General features: G+C 27.2%; 1 protein-coding gene across 15 annotated transcripts in view; it reads left to right on the top strand.

The window, feature by feature from the left end:
* Window positions 1–14,415, top strand: part of LOC123273022 (disabled homolog 2-interacting protein) — a 66,690-nt gene that overhangs the window by 47,196 nt on the left and 5,079 nt on the right. For all 15 annotated transcript variants that reach the window (XM_044740109.1, XM_044740111.1, XM_044740102.1 and 12 more), the window contains one exon: window positions 9,840–9,934. In XM_044740109.1, coding sequence (XP_044596044.1) covers window positions 9,840–9,934 — 95 coding nt within the window. The remainder of the gene's footprint in view (window positions 1–9,839; window positions 9,935–14,415) is intronic.

Here is a 14,415-nt window from a genome sequence, read left to right as displayed (position 1 = left end):
AGTCTCAAATTCTAACTAAAGCCTCAAAATTCATAATAAATAAATCCTCATCTTTATCTCTCAGATTTGAAAAATTCTCCAATTGAAAACAATTTCAAAGTTAAAAAAAAATTTGACTTATAAAAAAGTAATTTTTAAACATTTTTCAAATTATTACTTAATAAAAATGAAAACTATCAAGTTTATCATGCAATGAAGATTCGGTAGTTTTTAAAATATACGGGTTGATTAATTAGGTTCATTCGGAAATATTGCTATTAAATCATTTATGTAATTCTATAAAAAATGAGATAAAATTTAAATAATTTCTAGAGTTTCATCAAATATTGTGAAATTGAGCACAGTTTTATAAAATGTTACAAAATTCATATCAAACTTGAAAATTTTCACTTTGTTCAAAAGCACATACTGTATTATTCTAGATAAAATATTAAAAAAGTTTGGAAAATCCAAAAGTGCACGCCTAATAACGCTCAATCATTTTTTAAGAAAAAAATTAACTGTGTAATTGATTAAAAAAAAAATTATAATTAATTTCTTAGAGTATTTTTTATTTTTTTTTTAAATATCGGCGCCCTTTTTTCTTGTCATATGCGCACGCAGTCTAAAAAAATCTAGCTTGATCAAGTGGCGCCATAGTTTTCACGTGACAAATAAGAAAAGTTCGTTTGGCTTTGTACGGTTGTATCCGTGAATTTTAATAAAAATTCAATTTAAAAAAAAAAATACATAAGCTAGGCCACTGATATGAAATACGGACCCAGTTCATCGAATTTTTAAACTAATAAAAAAGGCCTGGTCTTGAAATATCAATTTGTTCGGGAGTAATCGTTGGTACATCCAAAATGGGGTGACATCCGGACGTCCACGTAAAATTTTTTTCAAAACGTTTTTTTTTTTCAAAATAGCAACATGAAATGATTTTAGAAAGTAAAAGATGGTTTAATTTAAGTGTTTTTCGGTGTACATCTACTTATATTATTGAATAAGTGTAATATGGTTGTGATAGAGGCATTTAAAGATCACAAAATTGCTTGACCTTGACGAGTCGAGTATAAAGCACAACCTCACGCGCTTCGCGCTATGAGGCGTGCAATATCTATTCCTAGACAAATTAATTAAAACTTTTACTGAGCATTTGATTCTATTAAAATGAATTAGTAATCAGTTTAAGAATAAGTTAATCAATAATTAACAAATTTCGCGATTATTTTTATTGTAATGCAATATCAACTATTCATTATCCGATAATAATTAAATTTCGCTCATGCAAAATGTTGGACGTGTTCTACTCTCATTTAAAAATATTCAATTGGATTCACTTAAGTTAAATCATTGCTGTATTTCTAGAGAAGTACAATTAGGATATTATACACAGTAAAAAAATTTTCGTAAAATTTAACATAAAATTTTGTGTAGATGTTTTTTTTACATAAAATTTATGTTAATTCTACACAAACGGTTTGTATTGATCAATCCATCCATTTTTTAACACACTCAAGTGTTAATTCAAAGTAAAACTACACTTTTTTAATGTTACTGGCCAACCAACACAAAATTTATGTTAAAGAATTCTTCATATATAGTCACGTATGCCACACAAGATAGACATGTAAATGTGATAGCCTCAACGTCATTTTAATTTGGTGGATTTTGATTTGTGTCATTACGTAAAATACTTAAATGCAGCTAATAAATATACAATTGTAGTGTATAGCAATTAAAAACTAAGTAAATAAAGGGTAATTTATATTAAAACATCCGATAATAGAATTGTAACCTTAAAATTCATTACAAGGTTAATGTCCTTTCTAGTGTGAATCTAGAAGACAGAATAAATTATAAATTATGAGGAAATAAATAAAATAAGAAAAATTATAAATTTTATGATTATGAATCTAGCAGACATGTTGATTTTTTTTGACAAATTATTTACAAGTTAAAAAATACTTAAAAAAAATTACACGAATAATTCTTCAAATTTTCTACAAGTGAAATTTTTTTTTTAATTTTTTTGTAATAATTTTTCATTAAAAAATTGTAAAAATTTTCAGATGTCGGCTAACTTAATTTTCATTTATTTTTTTGAATTAGACAAAAAAATAAATAATTGAAATTAATAAATTATTAGAAAATAAACTTACAGTTTTTTTAATTTTCTACATGTGCATTTTTCCTTTAATTTATTATTTTCAATTGCTCATGTATTTTTTTTAATCACAAAATATATATATATTTAAATTATTAGTAAAACTCACATATTTGACAGCTGATCTGAGTAACACAAAGAAAAAGTTACAATCAACACTTTATTTGTGTTATGGATAACATTTAAGTGTGTAGAAATCCGAGAATCAGCCAATGAAAGTTTTAACATATTTTTGTGTTACTTTTAACACAGAATTATGTTGATTTCATCAATACAAACAGTATGTGTAGAATTAACATAAATTTTGTGTAAAAAAATCATCTACACAAAATTTTATGTTAAATTTTACGAAAATTTTTTTACTGTGTAGAAATGATAAAACAATCAAACAATCATATATTAATTACAAACCATTAATATTACTCACTGAATATTCGTACAGAATATACGGTGCGACTAAATTTTTAATTTATATACAGGGGAAAGCGCATGAGAATTGGTTTGCTCTCATTTCCGTTTGCTTATGTGCAACGTAGTCTAATAAGTAAAGTCTGAGATCTTGTGCTTATGTCCTGTGTTAGTCCCGGGTATTTTACTTACTAGCTCAATAATAATAATAATAATAATAATAATAATAACTTACAAGTGATATTTGTCCAACGCCTGACATATTTCGCGGTTAGATTGCGGTCGCGTGCTCATACTGGAACGAAAGAAGAGTTGAAGAGGGAATATTAATGCACGCAACTATAATATGTATATTATATTATATGGATAAAGTGTTAAAAGCACTTTGTTATACTTATACATGTACAATATATATGTGATATTATTATAGACATACATCAAGTTTAATTCTAGCATCTGCACCACCTGCGTGTATTTCTTTCATGGCCATGGATGGTCATCTCGTTTTCGATAAGTACGCGCACGAGTACTCAAGAAGCATCTGCTGTTATTGTTTAAGTCGCGTGCCCTGAACCGCTCCAATTATCCTCGATTTTCTTTAATATTCCCTGCATATGGTGTATTGCATACTTTTTGATAAAATCTAAATGTACATTCGAGCATACTCGGTTCTATTTCGAAACAAAGACTATAGCGAAAAAAATGTATCATAAATATTCGCGGGAAAGTCATCGAACATTTCATTTTAAATATACATACATCACACATCAATGCGAATTTACAATGAATTATTTTTTTACACCGTATATGGAAGTTTTATAAGTCTACTTTGTATTTTACGTTTTTAAATTCTTCTAATAAATGTAATAAAGGAGCTTTCATTGTAAATGTCTGAAAAAAACAGTAGTGACCAGAAAATTTAGAGAAAGGAAGTTTTTTTTCTGTTGCTGATGAAATTCTGAAGAAAACCGTTACGTTACTTGATGATTATTGTACCGCCAACTACTATTCTCAGTTAAGAATTTTATAATGTTTGAGAAAAAATATGTTATTTTCTCATAAAATCTTACTTTCTCGATGTTATTTACGTATTCTTCTTTTAAATTGTAAAATACATACTACAAAAGGCGTATTACATTTTTCAGCCATCAAAATTGTAAACAATTGCATTAAAAAATTTATTTGTGTAATAAATTGCTTGTGAGATACTTTTTATTGTTTCAATAATAAAAAAAAAATTTCTATCATAAATATAAAAGAATACATTATTCTCTCCAAGTTAAACTTATACTACTCACATTTTTTGTGAACGGCCATAAAGTTCCGTTTTTTTAGACAAAGTTGTCGCATCTTATAAAAAATTATATAAAATTTATCGGGAATGAAATTCTAAAAATTTTCACCTCTGGTGCTAGTTTTGTCGCTCTCGAATAAATTTGAAAAAATATATCATGCTGTTTTACTTTTTTGATCAATTTGTTATTCTTAATTGATTCAACTTCATAAAGTAATATTTTATTTAATATATTTTCCAAATTGAATAGTATATTATGTAAATATGTTGTTTTAATTCATATTCATAACTTAACATTTACCTCTGATAAATATTTTTTTATAAAAATTCTTGAAATTTTTGCTATTTTACATCACTAATAAAGTAATAAGTGAAAAAAATGTAATATAAGGTTATATCATTTTCAGTGAAATCTCGATAATTTATAATTATTACCTGTTGTACATTTTTTATTAAAAATTTAAATATCTACTGATATAAGCACTTACGTATAAAGAAGTATGTTTTATTGGAACAAAGTTCTTTGACATAAGACTCACATTTACATAGTGAAACTGTTTTATTGATTCTGTTACATATAGTATTACTATTTTATTCTTTTCATATCTATTTTTTAATAAAGGGATTTAAATAAATTTTAAACATTACATTGTTTTTATAACAGTTATAAACTTAAAATTTTGAAAGGAATGGTATAAAAAATAAATAAATAAAACAGCAATTTTAATTGTGTAAAGTAAAATGTTTTATTTAATATCCAAGTTTAATATACGGGGCAAAAAAATGATAGCACCAGAAGTTGAGATGTATTTTGCATAAAATTTAAATTCAGGTAAAATATTCCTCACACTATCATACGCGTATTTACTAGAGTTAATTTTTTTCTCTCTGTTCATCAAAGCGACGAGAATAACATTTAATTTGAAAAAGTAAAGGTTCAGCTTAAATAAACAAATTTTAAATATATTAAATAATTAGAAAAAAATTATTAAAAATTAAAAAATAAATATTTAATTATTATAAAACTAGTAATGCATGTAAGTTTTGACACATTACAACTAATATTTAAGTTGTAAATTATTAAAAAACTAACAACAATTTATAATAATTTGTGGTGTATATATTGGCTTCTGTATTAAAAGTATCCCACGATTCTTGCATAACTTAGCGTTTAAATCGGCCTTCATTTGAGAGTGCAGTATATAACTAAACCGGAGGCAGTAGTTCCGCCAGAGAACGCATGATATATAAATGAATAAAATGCTTTTGAAATGATTGTTTTCGTACTATATACAACAGTAACTGTTAGTTGTAACAACTATTACCATATCTAATGAAACATTTCCTTATAACACAAAATACCGCATAACATTATATAATGTATGATATATGATTTAATGTTCCCTAATTCTCAAGGTATTTATAGCTAATATAGTATACAAAAGAAATATTAGTGGTGTGATTATTATAAAACAGTCACGCCTTCTGTGAGCGATTTTTATGTAAAACCTATAGATTTGATCAGTTTACCTCCACCTTTGTTGGGTCGGTTTGTTACGTGTGGATCATGAGTCGACATTCATGTCAAAGGTATTCGACAATAAATAAAATCGCAATGTCGCTGTGCGTATATGAATAAAGGTCTGGTCCGGCCGGTGGTATATTCTATAATCCAGTCTGGACGCAACATATATAACATACTGCTGACTCGTAAATCGTGTTCGGTCATCCTCTAGCTATAAATATTATCACGGATAATATACTACTAGCAAGCGTATCGAGCATGTCATTTTAACTAACCTTAACACGCCTTAGACAACTGGACACATATGAAACATTGACATAGAATTACATATTCTGTATTATACTTTCATTTTTATTTTAGTTTCAATCTATATATATTTAAAGTTGAATAAAATAGTAATACAAAAATCCATTCGTTTCAGACATGAGTTAGTGACAGTCAGGATTGCGAATGATTTCATTAAAATTTTACATTTTCGTCATTTAAAATGAAATTAATTACTCTAATTATTTTTCAGATAGTAAATTAATTAAAATAAAAAAAATTAGTGATTTAAATATTTTAAAAAAATGTAGTAATTAAATTTTCAAAATAGAATTTTTTGTGAAATCCGAAAATTAATTTATCAAAATTTATAATATTTGAGAAAAAAAATATACTATTTTTTAATTACCATTAAAAAAAAAAAAAAAAAGAAATAGAATAATTCGTATTTTGTAAATTCTCCGAAAATGTATTAATTATATTTATTCTTCTTATTTATTAAGAAAAAAGTGTCAATTATATTTTTTTCAGTTACTCATTTTTTCTAAAACTCTTTCTTCCTCTTTAATTTTGAATTCATAACAAGTTATTACTATACTTTCTTTTAGTTTCAATTAATGCAGCTATTAAATTTACTTAATTTTTTAAATATTGCATCAATGACTTTTCTTTCATTTCCAGTTTTTAAACAAAGCATTTATTACATTTTTTAGAAATTAATTTTTCATCGAATAAAAAAATTCAATCATTAAAATTTGTAAATTAAAAAAAAATTTAATAATTATATTATTTAACAAACCATTTACAATTTAATTATCAAATGAGTGTTTTTCAATCCTGTTGATAACATCACACTTAAAAATTTAAATTAAAACATAATAAAATGTATACAGTGCACATTTTTAAATCTTTCTTCATTGGTAGGGAACTTCATTGCAATTCAATGTCTAATATTTTTTTTACATGGGCAGTAATTGGATCACCGTTTAATGAACACAAAGAAGAGAGAATTTTTTATAACTCATGTATAGAGTATGGATGGATATTTCAACAATGCAAGCGTAAAAATTAAATGGTGATAATGGATATCGCGTTGACAGTTGTGAGGAATTAATACCGCTTGAATCCGCATGAATGCTTCGGAGCAATAGCATTAGTTAAGCGGTTGACTCGTTGAAACGAATAAATGCTCTCACTTCGATGTAGATTGGGTGTTCTTTTCAAGCTCTCTATACAAAGCACTCCTAAAAAATTTATATCCTTAGCACGTTTGCTTTGAAAAGGCTTTATTTTTTGGTAATTGCGTTAATAGTTCAAATAAAGTTTAAATATAGAAATTTTTCAATTTCCCGCTAAATAAATCGGTTTTTTAAAACTTTTTTAAAATCCCTTTTAATTACTGTTTTGAATATTTTTTTCTGATTTTTTTCAAGTATTAATATTGGTATTTTTAAAAATAATCGTACACAGAAAAAAAGGTTCACTTGAGCCAAGAAAATATTTTTCTTGCTAATTATTTTCTTGAGCAAAAAAAAAAATTTTTTTTGACACAAGAAATTTCATTTATTCCAACAAAATTAATTCTATTGCTTTAAGAAATACATATCTTGATCCAAGAAAATTTATTTGTCAAGAAAATTTTCTTGTCTTGAGAAAATTTCTCTTTTGCTCCAAAAAATTAAATATTTCGATAGAAGTAAATTTTCATTAATGTTTTTATTAATTAACATGTCAAATAGAAAGATCAAATAATATTGAATCATTTTTTTTTATCCAATATGTATAATTGTACGTTAAAATAATATAAAATGGGCATTAAATATTCAAGAGAAAAATTTTCTCAAGGTGAGAAAATTTTTTTCTAAGCTGAAGTAGGTGGCGCTGCTTCCCTAAAATATCTAAAAATCTTAATCAAATATAAAAATTTATTGTATCAAGTATTTATGATAATTTGAATTAAGAAAAAATGACTTCCATCAAGAATAGAATTTCAAGAAAAATTTTTATTTCGGCCAACACAACTTCGGTCTTCCTTAAGGCACCCGAAAATTTTCTTAAGCCAAGAAAATTTCTTATTCTCCAGTCAAGAAATTTTTCTTTCTGTGTAGAATAGTCGATCTTCTTGAGTTCGAGAAGTGACATAAATAATGAAATTTATTTGAGACAAGATTCTACTTTGAGCGCTCGAACAAAGAATGTTGTGAACAATTTTTTATGAACTTATGAATGAAGATATGGATATAGAATTCATTAGTTGATGGGTTGGTGTTCAAAATTTAAATAAAGGATTGAAAGTCTGAAAGTTTAGACTAAAACAGGAAATTTTGAGTCCTTAGAAACAACCATTTTCTAGATTTTTCTATGTACACTGATAAAAAAGTTAACGATTCAAACGAAAAAATTTTGAATCAATAATGCTATTTTGAAAAATAATTATTTACTTGAATCAAGGATAATTTTTTGTCTTAGAAATTTTTTTTCTTGACTCAAGAAACTTATTTTTGAAAATGGTATTTTTGGTTTAAGATTTTTTCTCTTGAAACAAGTCAAATTTTTTATCAGGTTAAAGGAATACAAAATTTCAGATAAAATTTAATATTTATTTAAATTACTTTTGAACAATAGAAATAATATCGAAACAATTTATCGTATAGAGCAATTATACAATTAATATCTACATACTATGAGCAACATGATCCTCTATAACCTTGTGATCATTGTTCTTTATATTATGCGATGTATTAATTTATTATTTTTTTTTTAATCGTTAAATACAATGAGTAATTACTGGAATAGAATCTCGAACTATATATAGTTACAGTTATAAAAATCCAATTCAAGTGGTATGATCCCGTACTGTGGAATTTGAATAGAGTAACATAGCGATCATTAGTAACCGTTGACCAGCTTTTGAACAATGAGAGGAGGGATGAGAGCAAATAAAAAGCCAGCCGGTACAAAGTATTAATAGCAGTAGTAAGTAGAGTCGTGTGGCGCTCGTTTTTATTTTATTTCATTCCATTTCATTTCAATTGCGATTCAAATGTATAGTTTCGGGCGTGCCACTATGCTATAGGGGATCATATTTTTGATGGACCAAAGTCATTATAAAACTTGAGGCGCCACACAAAGCAAAAATCTTTTTTTCCTTCCTCTGATTAATATTTCTGAATATTATCGATTTATAGTAACAAAATGCTACCATAACTCATATTGCAGCTGCAATTTTTTTTTTTTTTTATATTTTCATGTTTTTATTTATATTTTCTTTCTCTCGTTGCTCTTTATCTTCAACTCAAGATTACTTTGTAATGAACAAAGAAATCTCGAGCAAAATCACAGCGATTAACTGTGGAAAAAATATTAAATTTATGGCTATTAGCTTCAATTAGTATTCGTGAGCATGCACATCCAAAGAGAGGATAAACAGGAATGAGAGGAGCAAAAGAGAAAGAGAAAATGCATAGCTATGAGGCATCAAGAGAGTTTATGGTGTTGGATGTGCCAGGATACAAGATGGATGATACTTTTCCGGTATATTATTTTATTTGTTTGTGGGATTTAATAGCATCCTCTTTGCTTGTTATTAAAGTTTCACATGATTTATAGTTCAATTTACGCCTGTCAACAAATTGGGGAGATTATTTTTTATTACAACAAAATGTCAATGTTCTTTTTTTTTATGTATACCTTTAAATTGAATTAAAGGTTAAATATGCATTAGTAAAAACCAAGACAAAAAATGATATAAATTATTACTGCGACAAATTTTTTCAAGTTTATAGATATTTTTACAGAAAAATGTGGTGGATGTACTTCGGTTATTATTTTTTTTAAGAATAATTTTTAAGAAAAAATAAATGAAATATTTGTATTTTTTTGAAACTTCGATTATCTGAGTGTTAACTTTCATGCCTGTATAAAAATATTTATGATACTAAAATAAACAGACATCTAATATTTTTTTTTTTTTTTAATGTAATAATACCAACAACATATTTTGAAAAAATTGCGTTCCGAGATTTTTTTTCAAATTTCTACGGGTGAAATTTTTTTATTATTTTTTTTGTAATAATTTGTTTGTTAAAAACAATCAGATGTCTGTAAATTTCAGTATCAAGAAAATTTATTATTATTATTTTTTTTAAGAAAAAAAGTTTATAAGCAATTATTTTATGAAAATTTTTTTCAAATTTCAGATACATCGTACGAAAAGGCGTGCAGAAGGGGAAGTGCTCCAGCTACACCAGTTTTGGGTGCACGACCTTTAGATGCAACTCCCAACAGAATCGTCGTAAGTGTTGTTCTTTCTTTACATAATAGTAATAAAAAAAATAGTATGTATGAATTGATTAGCAAGTCATATGTAAAATGTAAGCAACGGTCATTGTTTATTTTAGCTGGACATACGTCAGAATCTAGTTTTATTTTTCTAGAGCACATCGGTCCTATCTATTCGTGTTGTCTTTTCCCCTTACGTGTCTTTGGTGAGATTCATCTGGGTATTTGTTCGCTTACTTTCACCCATATTCCATATAACAAATGCCCAACCTACATGTTAAAATGACAATACAGAAAAACATTAGCATGATTCACTAGTATAAATATAACTATATACATATATGCTGAAATACAAATACTCGTAACTACAACACCAATTTGTCGTATTGATTTTTATTTTATTCCATTTTACATGCAAGAATTGAAATAACAATTACTAAAATACCTCACGATGACTCAAGGTATTTTTTTTCAACCTCCATTGGATACTGAAATAATTTAAATACTTCCATAAACTGCATATTTAATTTTATTTGCTTGATAAAATCTTTTGTGTAAACTTAAGGTAACAATAATATTGTTATCGATCCCTAAATCCCAAATCTCAAATTTAAATGTCCCGTGAAAAACACGATTATAAGATTACCAAAACATACAATTAATCAAAAAATCAGCACGCGCGTGACCAAAAATTATATACCATTAAATTATCCTTGTCATCTCTAATATAATTTCTTTTCTTTTCATAAAGATGCCGTAATATTAAATTACACAAATCTACCCTTAAAATCAAACAAACATTTTGTTACTCATATATTATATTACATTCATAACTTAGTAGGGTGACAAAAAAAATCGACTTCTTCGTTTTTAAGCCCCTTACATATGGAAATATGTTATAGTTTATCATGTCTTGAGATCTCTCCAAAAATCAGCTCATTTAATAAATTTTTAAAACCCACTCAAGATTTTTCTAAACCTCCAAAATTTCTAGAAACTAAAATTTTTATCTTTTTTATTATTCGATCATTTTCTTCAGAAATATTTTGTAACTTTCTGAAAATTTCAAGTTAATATTTTGATTTTAAGAAGTTGCTCAATTTTTAACTTCCCGCTAAGAAAATTGAAAATTTTCAAAAATCGGGAAGTTATTGGTTTCACCCCGTTTTTCCAAAATCGAGTTTTCAACGGATGTTGACGTTTTGAGGTCCTAGGAAGCCTCCCCGAATGCTTCCGCGATGATGTCCGTACGTCTGTATGTATCTGTGTGCGTGTGTGTGTGTGTGTGTGTGTGTGTGTGTGTGTGTGTGTGTGTGTGTGTGTGTGTGTGTGTGTGTGTGTGTGTGTGTGTGTGTGTGGCCGTATTTAAACCTCTCATAACTTTTGAACGGCTTGACCGATTTCATCGCGGTTGGCACTATTCGAAAGGGCTTGACTAAACTTAGATTTTGACCATAATTTAGATCGGTTCAAACCAGTAGATTTTGAGAAATCTCAAAAAAATGCAAAAAAAAATTTTTTCAAATGTGGTTTTTTTAAAATAACTTTCAAATGGTTTAACCGATCGATTCCAAAAACTAATCAGATCTTAACATAAAAAAAAACACGTCGATTGCCGCCAGCCCGGTCGAAATCGGTTAATTCGTTCATGAGTTATCGTTAGCGAAAAAAATCGAAAAAATAGTTTTTTAGGAATTACTTTGAAATTCCTTGTTTGATCAATTTAAAATTAAAACTTCATTATGAGGCTTTAAAAACTGCGTTGAATGCCACCGACCACGTAAAAATCGGTTCATTCATTCAAAAGTTATTGCGGTTTAAAAATTCGAAAAATAGTGTTTTATTCAACTTTTAGCAGATTTTTGAGCTCGGAGAGCTCAAAATGATACGAAAATTATATTTTTGAACTCGAAGAGCTTAAAAACGTAATAAATGCAGTTTTGTGTGCTTAAGTATGAAATGAGCGGGAAGTTGCAGGGATGGCCTTTAGAGTCAACCGTTTTCCTAATTTTTTTTTTTTGTAATTTTCAAAGCAGAATTGCAATAAATAAATTTTTCTGCCCTCTGGCCGGAAAGTGGCAACTTTCTGGCCGCTGCGCTAAACAAAGTTGCCACATTCCGGCTACGTCGAGCAGAAAAATAGTATACACACCTTGGCCAGTAAATAAGAAAGCCTCATATCACATGTTTGTCAACCTCGGCTTCGCCTCGGCCAACAATTACATGTGATCTAAGACTCTTCTTATTTTACTGGCCTAGGTATGTAATATACTATTTCTTGCTCTACTTCCCGAAAGTACGCTCTTTCTGGACGCATTTTACTCCAGAAAGAGCAACATTTGTGGCTTATTTTGGCGCATGCGCGCTACGCTTATTTTCTGGCCGGGCAGCACAGAACCTCGCTTTTTTTCATATTTTCGTGGCGCGAGTTTCAACTGACTAACAGTCACAACATCGTCTGTATGTAACATGTCAGCGCATAAACTAACCAGAAAATGTCAAAGAAATAAAAAATAATTTATAACTAAATTATTATTAATTAACTATTTAATAATAACACTACACAAATGATTTATATAAAAAGTTTATACAAAATAAAATATAAAAGTTTTGTGGACTTTATTTGCTTTCTTTTATATTTTGACAGCTAGTCAAGCAATGTTTATAAAACAATAGGTACATGTACTCTACAAGCTTCTAATAATTTAATTTCAATCTTTCTTAGCCATCGATTACTAACTAAAAATTAATTTTTAATCAACTAAAAAAAATAAATTCTGTTATTAGAACGAGTTTAAATATTTGTGCCAAGTTCTGTGCATTTTGTCACTCTAAATTAGAACAGTTGTTAGTAAACTTTAGAATAACTTTTTTTTTTTTTTTTAATTTAATAATTTTTACTTTTTTTTTGTCCGCCCCGACCAGCAAAGCCTCGGCTTCGCAAGAGCCTCGAGAGCAAGAAAAATAGTATACAACCCACGACCAGAATGTTGGATGCCCTCACGTAGCCTCGGCCATCATATCCCATACGCCAGGAAATCCAACTTTCTGGCCTAGGGTTGTAATATACTATTTCTAACAATTTATTTTTGATTTAGTTAATAATTAAATTATATGATTACAAGGATCTCAAAGCATTAGGATAAATAATTATTTAAACTCAAAACTTTTTTATAAATGCATCAAAACAATTGCTTTAATTAATCATTTTTTATTGAGGATCTTTAATAACCACATCATTTAAAAAATAAAAAATGTTAATATTTTAAACTCTGCTTCAAAGTAGATCAATAGCAGCCTCTTTTAATAATTAAAACTTACAATTGTCAGCTTTTACAAAAATTTATCTTAGTAGAAAGAAAATAATTTACTCTCAACTAATAAAAAATTCTTAAGAAAAAAAAATTTTTTTAAAGAAAAGTATCATTAAATTATTTGCTCAAAGTAATAAAAAATACAACAATGATTATCCTAACACATAATAATTCAAAATGTGGAAATCTTCTTTTGCAATTAAAAAAAAAAAAAAAAAAACGGAAAAAAAACGTGCAAACGTTTTTCAGCATCCACTCGTCCGTGTTATACAGGATAGATAAAGAAAGACAATTTACGAAGTATTTAACATGTGAAAAGAGAGTAGAATCGATCTTCTGCCTCACTTTAATATAAGCGTTTCACATATAATAATATAATATGTAGACCTCAATGTGGAAGTAGAAGTAGATGTAGATGTAGTCTGGGGTTCTTTTTCGTTTGCAATACAAAGGTACTCCCGGTGCTCAAGTGGAGCCCCAATGATCCCTTGACTTGGTTAGACGAATAAGGTGAGATGGTCTACAAGCATCTGCAGTCGTTTCTGAGATTTCGTTGTGCTATGAACACACTTGCTTAAACTGCCATTTTACTATTTTACTTTTATTTGCAATGCTAAATTTTATATAATTTTATGTTACTTTTACATGAATGTTATGTTATATTACCTTAACTGAAAATTTTGAATTAAAATAAAATGCACAATAAATATATATGTATTCTTATATTAAATACAATTGAATAAAACTGTGATTAAATTCAGATTTTTATAAAGGGAAATTGTGTCAAGTAAAACGTAATATCCTTATCATTGAAAATAGACAATGACACTATAAGTGATAATCTTTTTTTCACATATTGTGTTGTATGATGATAAAATTTTATAAGTAATATTATATGTATAAAACATATGTTTATATTAATTTATTAATGAATACAAAAGAAAATATTTAATAATATTTTAAAAATGTGTGTAAATGCGACGAAAGAAAGTAATCAAAATAATAAAATATTCAACGTAATAACAAATTATTTTGTCACGCGGGTAAATATTGTTACTTAAAATATGACGTAAATAATTTTAAGGATGTAAGAAACATAATAAATAATCCGGAAGTTATTAAAATCTAAATTTATACTTGAATGTAGAAAGTAGTTTATAATAATGATAGCTTTTATTAA

This window comes from Cotesia glomerata, linkage group LG10, assembly GCF_020080835.1.
Source record: "Cotesia glomerata isolate CgM1 linkage group LG10, MPM_Cglom_v2.3, whole genome shotgun sequence".
NCBI classification, from domain to species: Eukaryota; Metazoa; Arthropoda; class Insecta; order Hymenoptera; family Braconidae; genus Cotesia; species Cotesia glomerata.
The sequence above is the reverse complement of the archived record's forward strand: the minus strand, read 5'-3'. Positions and strand labels throughout refer to the sequence as shown.